The sequence below is a fragment of the Aquarana catesbeiana genome, linkage group LG08 (genome assembly GCF_042186555.1).
Source record: "Aquarana catesbeiana isolate 2022-GZ linkage group LG08, ASM4218655v1, whole genome shotgun sequence".
Lineage (NCBI taxonomy): Eukaryota > Metazoa > Chordata > Amphibia > Anura > Ranidae > Aquarana > Aquarana catesbeiana.
Genome location: NC_133331.1, coordinates 177,484,838 through 177,492,951, shown reverse-complemented (window position 1 = coordinate 177,492,951; position 8,114 = coordinate 177,484,838). Strand labels below are relative to the sequence as shown.

Here is an 8,114-nt window from a genome sequence, read left to right as displayed (position 1 = left end):
GAGGCGCTGGGTAGGTCTAGCGGCGCCAGAACGCGGCGGTCCCGGCCGCCCGAGCGGTTCTCCCCCAACCAGCGGGTTTCTGGACAGCGGCAACCCGGGACTCCTTCGGGTCTCGCGGTGGGCCCACCGCCAAAGAGAATGGCCGGAGCGGATGGCGGCAGAGCGAACGCCGACGGGACCCGGCGGAGCGATCGTCTGGAAGGGATGGAAGCGGCGGCGCGGCCCAGCAGAGCGGGCAGAGTGAGGAGCGTGAGCCCCGCCCCCTGCAGGAGTCAGCCAGCATCAAGGGAGAGGACACGTGCAGCAAGCCCTGGGCCGTCCGGTTCCACGGCAAGGGCACACAGGAGGATCGAGAGGGGTCGGCCCAGCGGGGCACCACATGTACCAGGCGGCAGGATTGAGGTCAGGCACACCGGTCCGGGCAAGGCAACCTGCAAGTCAGCGGGCGGATGTGACACGCGGAGGCGGGGGCGTACTGCCACAGTCACGGCGGCAACCCCGGCGGCCAGGCCGGGCGGGCCTTCGTCAGAGGAAGAAGAAGAGAGAAGCGGCGATCGAACAGGTGGATGGTCCGGGTCGGAGGAAGAATCGGTACCCCAGCAAAAGCGAACGGCAGCGGTGGAGATCCCTGTTCCGGCTGATGAGGCTACGCCTGTGCAGCCTGGTGAGTCCAATGTTTTATCCCTTAATTCCAGTCAGGCCAGAGTGGGGGGGACGGGGGTTTCAGTGGGGGGCGGGGGCAGCAGTGGGTCGGGGGTGTCAGGCAGTGGGGGGGCTACAGCATTGGGGGGGTTTTTAGCAGGCATTAGGGAGCTCCTGCAGCGCTTTGAAGGAGCAGGGACGGTTCCCTCGGGCCCTGCAACAGCGTGGGCGCCGCCGGCAGGAGGCACCGGGGCGGTGGCACTCACGGGAGGGACAACGGCGGGGCCTTCGGTCACGGCGGCGGTGGCCACGCCTGCACCGGTAACGCCCGGGAGTACAGGGGCGCAGGGGACGGACAAGACAGCTGAGACCACAAGTAGGCAGGATATAACCAGATTGGATGATGCAGCCAGGTGCGAGGTGTATGTATGCTATGAGGGACCGTTGGGCGCGCACCTGAAGCAAGAAGTGCGGGAAAAACTGTGGAAGGGTGAATATGTTGAGATATTTTCCCTACTGCCGTTAGAGAAATTTAATCTGGATAGGGTGAAACCTGATGATTCAAAGAAGGAGGACGAGGAGAAGAGGAGGTACAGGCTGATCCCTAGAACATTTGCAAACTGGTTGCAGGCTTTTGCGATTATGGCAAGTGTGATAGGGGAGAAGCACCCGGAGCATTGCTCAGCTCTATTTTGCTATCAAGATGCTATCGGAGAGGCGTACAGGGTTTATGGGGGCACGGCGTGGCTGAGGTACGATGAACAGTTCCGTCAACGGAGGGCAATCAGACCGGCGCTCCGTTGGGATCACAAGGACATCAGCCTATGGATGAGATTGATGACGACGACGACGAGGGCCCCCAACCAGTTTTTTCCAGGAGGGACCGGTGGACCTTCCACCCAGGGACATACGGTCGGAAACAAAAAGGGGGTTTGTTGGCAATACAACGCCGGGACCTGCAGGTTCGGAACCTCATGTAAGTACAAGCATGAGTGTTCAGGATGTGGGGGATCCCACCCGGGGTCAAGGTGTTTCAAACAAGGAAAGGGTAGGCAAGGAGAAACTGCAAACAAAAGGGAGGACCCCGGTGAGAGTGGAAAAGATGCGGCCGTTTCTAGGTAGGTACCCAGACAAGAAAGCAGCGCAATTGTTGGATGAAGGTTTCTCAGTGGGATTTAGGATACCGTGCAATCTGTCGGTTATCCCGCCTGTGTCGCCTAATTTAAAGTCAGCCATGCAACACCCGGAGGTAGTTTCTGAGAAACTAAGGAAGGAGGTTGCATTGGGTCGGATGGGAGGTCCTTTTTCGGTGTCGCCGTTGGATAATTTGGTGGTGTCACCGCTGGGTGTGGTCCCAAAGAAGGAGCCAGGAAAATTCAGGCTAATCCATCATTTATCTTTCCCAAAAGGGGGGTCGGTCAATGATGCGATAGACCAGGGTGAGTGTTCCGTGACCTATACATCATTTGATGCGGCAGTGGGATGGGTGCGACGGTATGGAAAGGGGGCTCTCATGGCAAAGGCAGATGTGGAATCAGCTTTCCGACTGCTGCCAGTACACCCGGACAGCTTTCGGTTGTTGGGATGTCATTGGAACAACGAATTTTATGTCGACCAATGCTTACCAATGGGCTGCTCTATATCGTGCGCGATATTTGAGCAGTTCAGCTCGTTTGTGGAATGGGTAGTTAGGGAGGTGTCAGGTGTGAATTCTATAATTCATTATCTGGATGACTTTCTCTGCATGGGCCCAGCTGATTCAAGGATCTGCGCGGTGCTTTTGGCTACGCTGGAACATATCGCAGACAAATTCGGCATTCCATTGGCGGCTGACAAAACGGAGGGACCGAGTACGGTCATCACGTTCTTGGGCATTGTGCTAGACACGGAAGCAATGGAATGCCGGTTGCCGGGCGATAAACTGGAGGACCTGAAGAGGGAAATTGCGGGGCTCATGGGTTTGCGGAAAGTGCGACTGAAGACGCTACAATCGGTATTGGGTAAGCTTAATTTTGCATGCCGCATATTACCAATGGGGAGGGTCTTCTGTCGCAGGTTGTCGGCCAGCACGAGCGGCGTAAAATCGCCAAGGCATTTCGTTCGATTAAAAGAAACACATAGAGCGGACTTAAAGGTGTGGCACACCTTTTTGGAAGCTTTTAACGGGAGGGCTTTCTGGATGGCTGGTCCGGTCAGCAATTTTGACTTGGAACTGTTCACTGATGCCGCAGGTTCAACCGGTTTTGGGGCATTTTTTCAGGGACAATGGAGTGCTGGGCCTTGGCCTCAGTCGTGGTTGGAAGCAGGATTTACAAAAAACCTGGTGCTGCTGGAGTTGTTTCCGGTGGTGCTGGCGGTGGAGTTATGGGGAGCATCATTCAGGGACCTGAAGGTGCGTTTCCACGGGGACAACCTAGGTGTGGTACAGGTAATTAATAGGAACACGGCATCATCTCCGCCAGTGATTAGGCTATTACAACATCTGGTACTACGTTGTTTGCAACTGAATGTTTTCATTCATGCGGTCCATTTACCAGGGGTGGAAAATGTTATAGCTGATGCGTTGTCTCGCTTCCAGTGGGAAAGGTTCCGGGAGTTGGCGCCGGAGGCGGAGCAACACGGGGTTCCTTGTCCCGACTGGCTGTGGGGGATAGCATTGGCCTCATCGCCGGATGGATAAAGAACTCGGTAAGTGGGTCTACGTGGGCGGCTTACACCAGGGTATGGCAGGAATGGATGGATTTTGTGAATGAAATCGGGGAGGAGCCGGTGGGTGGAGAGGTGCGGTTGCTCTTGATATACTACATTGCCAGGAAGATGGAGGAGGGTGTGTCTGCAGCTGTAGTGAATAAGAATGTATCTGGGTTGGCCTTTCTGTTTAAGTTGCAGGGTCAGATGGATTTTACGAAAGACTTCTGGGTCCGGCAGGCAATGAAGGGTTACAGAAAGGCTTGGGTTAAGAAGGATGTGAGAAGGCCGGTGACATTCGAGATTTTGCAGGGTGTTATAGCACAACTGGAGAGGGTGTGCTCTTCAGGTTATGAAGTGCTGTTGTTCAAGGTAGCCTTTTTATTAGCGTTTTTTGGGGCCTTTAGAATAGGGGAGTTGGTTAGCCCTTCCAAGAAGGTACAGGGAGGGCTGAATTATCAGGATGTGAAGTGTGAGGCGGAAGCCTTGCAGTTGTATTTGAGAAAATCAAAGACCGATCAACTGGGAAGGGGCAGAATCGTTAGGGTGTATCCGGTTGTGGGTTCGGTGTTGTGCCCGGTTGGGACAGTGCGGGAGTTTTTGAGTTTGCGCCCGGCGGGAATGGGCCCCCTTTTGGTACATTCAGGTGGTGAATGTTTATCCAGATTCCAATTTGGGGCAGTTTTTGCAAAATGTATCCGGGGTTTAGGACTGACCGAGAAGGATTTCTCGTCACATTCCTTCAGGATAGGAGCAGCCACGGAAGCAGCCAGGAATGGATTGGGGGAGGAGATGGTAAAAAAGATTGGTAGATGGGAATCCAAGAGGTTTCAATCTTATGTGCGGCCCAATTTGGTGGTTAGTTTGTAGGTTAATTATTTGTGGTGTAATAGAGATATGGGTATGGTTCGGTAAGTGTTAATAGGGTTGTTGGTTATAGTATGGTTTCCTGTGTTTTTGTCTATTTCAGATTCGCTGCCTGGAATGGTCTGGATCATGGGTCATTCCTATGTGGCGTGGGGGGCTCGGAGAGGGGACGCCCGACACGAGGGTAGGCAATTGGGTTTTGGCAGGAGGGAAGCGTGCATAAAGTGGCTGGGGATCCCAGGCATGTTGTGGGGCAGATTGGTGCCGGAGGTGCATCGTTATGCACAGCGCGATAGGCCGCCGGATGTATTGGTAATACATGCTGGCGGTAATGACCTGGGTATTAGATCTATGGTGGACCTGAAGCGCGACATCAAGTTGGATGTTTTGCGGTTGAGAGAAGCCTTTCCGAAAATGGTGATTGTTTGGTCAGACATGGTGGCCCGGACTTCCTGGAGGATGGCGAGATCAGTTGAGGGGGTCAACAGGGCACGTAAAAAAATAAATAGGGAAGTTAGCAAGTTTGTAGTAAATAACGGTGGGCTGGCGGTTAGGCATTTGGAACTCGAGTTCGAGACATGGCGGTATTTAAGAGCGGATGGAGTGCATTTGAACGAGGTTGGAATTGATTTGTGGGCCTTGGGGCTACAAGATGGCATACAGAGAGCACTTCGGGTGTGGAGGGGCACCCAAGATTAAGGTGTTATTCTTGGGTGCTGTGGCGGGCGTTGGTCTGGGCAAAAGAAGGTGGATGGTAAAAGTAAGAGTCTTTTTTGGGAGCCTAGCGTTGCTATGGCTCAGGATTGTGGTTCCCGGTTAACGGAGGTTAACCGGGAAGTGATAATGGGGCACTGCGGTCATTGCTAGTCTCTGAGCCAGCTTGTCGGCTTGAGGCCTATTTTTGATAGATTTGATGGGACCGCAGTGCTAGTCCTGTTATGGACACGGAGGATTTTTTAAGATATTGCTCAGACCAACGCTTGATGATCAAACAGGTTGTTTTAACAGATGTTGTTGTTTGTTGTTGATGTTTTTCTATTTATGATTGATAATGTTTTATATGTTATATTTTTATATAAAATTATTTGTTAAATAAAAATTAGGCCACTACGGCCTTTTATACTCCAAGCTCGGTGTGGTTTGAGTTATTGGGGTAGGAATGGACGTGGTTTGGTATTAGGGGAATAATGACATCGGTATCCGTCAGTCAAGAGAAGCCCGTAGCAACAGCATGTAATGCATAGCGGAGGGCATACATGACTGTGGGAACAGGGGAGTTAATAGTTTAAGGGGTGGGTACAAAAAAGTAACCGAGGGGGAGGTATCAAACAGGGCTTTATAGGTTAACCCCGCCCAAGGGGGAGTAACAGTGGTTGGAGAAAGTTCCCGCCCACCCTCCCCTTTTTTGATATATTACGGTCGAGTAGATCTGGTTAAGGTTAAAGTTTTAAAAAAAAAAAAAAAAAAAAAAGAGAAAAAAGGAAAGTGATGGCGGGCGTTGGTCTGGGCAAAAGAAGGTGGATGGTAAAAGTAAGAGTCTTTTTTGGGAGCCTAGCGTTGCTATGGCTCAGGATTGTGGTTCCCGGTTAACGGAGGTTAACCGGGAAGTGATAATGGGGCACTGCGGTCATTGCTAGTCTCTGAGCCAGCTTGTCGGCTTGAGGCCTATTTTTGATAGATTTGATGGGACCGCAGTGCTAGTCCTGTTATGGACACGGAGGATTTTTTAAGATATTGCTCAGACCAACGCTTGATGATCAAACAGGTTGTTTTAACAGATGTTGTTGTTTGTTGTTGATGTTTTTCTATTTATGATTGATAATGTTTTATATGTTATATTTTTATATAAAATTATTTGTTAAATAAAAATTAGGCCACTACGGCCTTTTATACTCCAAGCTCGGTGTGGTTTGAGTTATTGGGGTAGGAATGGACGTGGTTTGGTATTAGGGGAATAATGACATCGGTATCCGTCAGTCATGGGGATGTCTCACCTGCCACAGACAGGGCAGCTCCCTGTACTTGTCTATGAACAGGGGGAGGAAATTGTAGTCGTTGAACCCATCCATTTTCTCTGCAAGACACAACACAAGACAAACCCTAATGTCAGGCCAAACTCCCCTAATCTTGTTACAATATAGGCTTCCATTTCGAAGCAGTATAGGCCCAAGTTTATATCCTACCTTCGTTATCACGATCGGCGCCTCCGATGCTCCTTCCTCCGCTCACAGATCGTACGTAAGACGCACGCGTGTTACGCTTTATACACACTGCGCATGCGTGTAACTCCGCCCACCCCTGACGTTCTTTCTAGTCTATTCCCCGCCCCTTTTCGTTCGGCGCAGTGGGGGAAGAGCACATGGCGGATACACAGCAGGATCGTGATAATTGTAGCAACGAGGAGGAGGGGGAGGAAAGCACGGATCCGGACACGTCCCAATCCAGAAGGAGATTTAAGGCCTCAAATATGTCCTTTGGGGAGATGTTGGAGATGGTGGACATCCTGAAGAAGGCCGACTATGAGGGGAAGTATGGACCTTACCCCAACCCCAATGTCAGAAAGGCCAAGATCATGGCGAAAGTGGTCAAGAGTCTGCACCGGAAATTCGGGGTACGTCGATCGAAAGATCAGCTCAGGAAGCGGTGGTTAGACCTCAAATTAAGAGAACATGAGCAGTACAGAAAGATCCGGAGAGTGCTGCAAAAAAGTAAGTAGTTGTGCTGTGTTCCTATTCTTTTGATGTTTAGTACGTTCGTGCAGCTCCATGTGCTTTTAGGAACTGTTGTACAGTTTAAAATGGCAACTTTCATGTTCATGGGCACATTATTCGTTCATATCAAACATTTTTCTTTCGGACTATAAAATACCATTGTTTAGGCCATATGCATTTGGCCACCATTTTTACTCCCTATACTTGTCTTAAAAGAATTTGGTTGTGTAGATGGCTTTGTTACTAGAATGAAATGCAAACTAGATTTTGTGTAAGGAGAGGACACTCAGCAGCTGTTTTCACATCCGGACACTGGAGCACTAGTGTGGGACACAAGAACACCATTTTTATTAGGGGGCCACACAGGTGCTCCAGTGTATACTATAGGGGGGGTGCTACATCTGTGAAGCTTGTACCAAACAGGTAAAGTATTGCAGCTTGACAAAGGACACTGGAAATGCTACATTTTGGAACTCTGCTAAACTTGCCAATTGTACCCCACTTCCAAGCAATGTTTCCTATTTCTAGTTCTGCCATCAAATATCTGTGTGCTAATTATACCTTTTTGTTTTACATAGGGGAGAAAAGACTCGGAGGACACCCCTCATCCGAGGAGACCAGAGCCCACCCCCATCTGGAAGAAGGGGAAATCCCCCCAACACAAGCTGAGCAGGAGGAAGAAGACGTGGTGGAACTAGTCACCACAACAGGTGAGTGTCTGCGACCACAGGCTCAGGTAAGAGATGGATGCCGGCAGATTTTTGAGACCTAATTTTTTTTTGGGGTTCCTCTCTTTTTAGGTGATCGTGATGTTGTGGATCCAGATCCTTTCACATCCGAAAGTGCCCAGATCCTGATCGGGGAGATCATGGGGTGTAATTTACAATTGGAAAACATCAAGAAAAACATCAATGATGTTATTACTAAAACTAAAAACATCATTGATGTTTTGGGGCGAGTTTAAAGCCCCTCCAAATCCCTTTGTTTTTTGGTGTGCTACAATGTGCAAAATGTTTTTGTGATTTTTCCAAAAGCCAAATTTGGAGGATGCACACAGTGTGTCAACATGTGCTATCTGCCATCACGGGAGATCAATTGACGCGTTTTGGGGGTGCAACCCCTTCCACAATAATAAAGTAGCTGAGAGGAAGGGGTTTCTCATCCCAAACACGTCCCTTGATCCCCCGTGATGGCAGCTAGCACATG

The 8,114-nt window shown here is 50.4% G+C and overlaps 1 protein-coding gene across 1 annotated transcript; it reads left to right on the top strand.

The window, feature by feature from the left end:
• Window positions 1–3,378: 3,378 nt before the first annotated feature.
• Window positions 3,379–4,200, top strand: LOC141106713 (uncharacterized). The gene has a single exon (XM_073597648.1). It carries the CDS (start codon window positions 3,379–3,381, stop codon window positions 4,198–4,200), a length of 822 nt encoding a protein of 273 aa, XP_073453749.1.
• Window positions 4,201–8,114: the final 3,914 nt, after the last annotated feature.

Coding starts and splice junctions, on each gene's coding strand:
- LOC141106713 (XM_073597648.1), top strand. CDS start 3,379: ATGGATTTTGTGAATGAAATCGGGGAGGAGCCGGTGGGTGGAGAGGTG.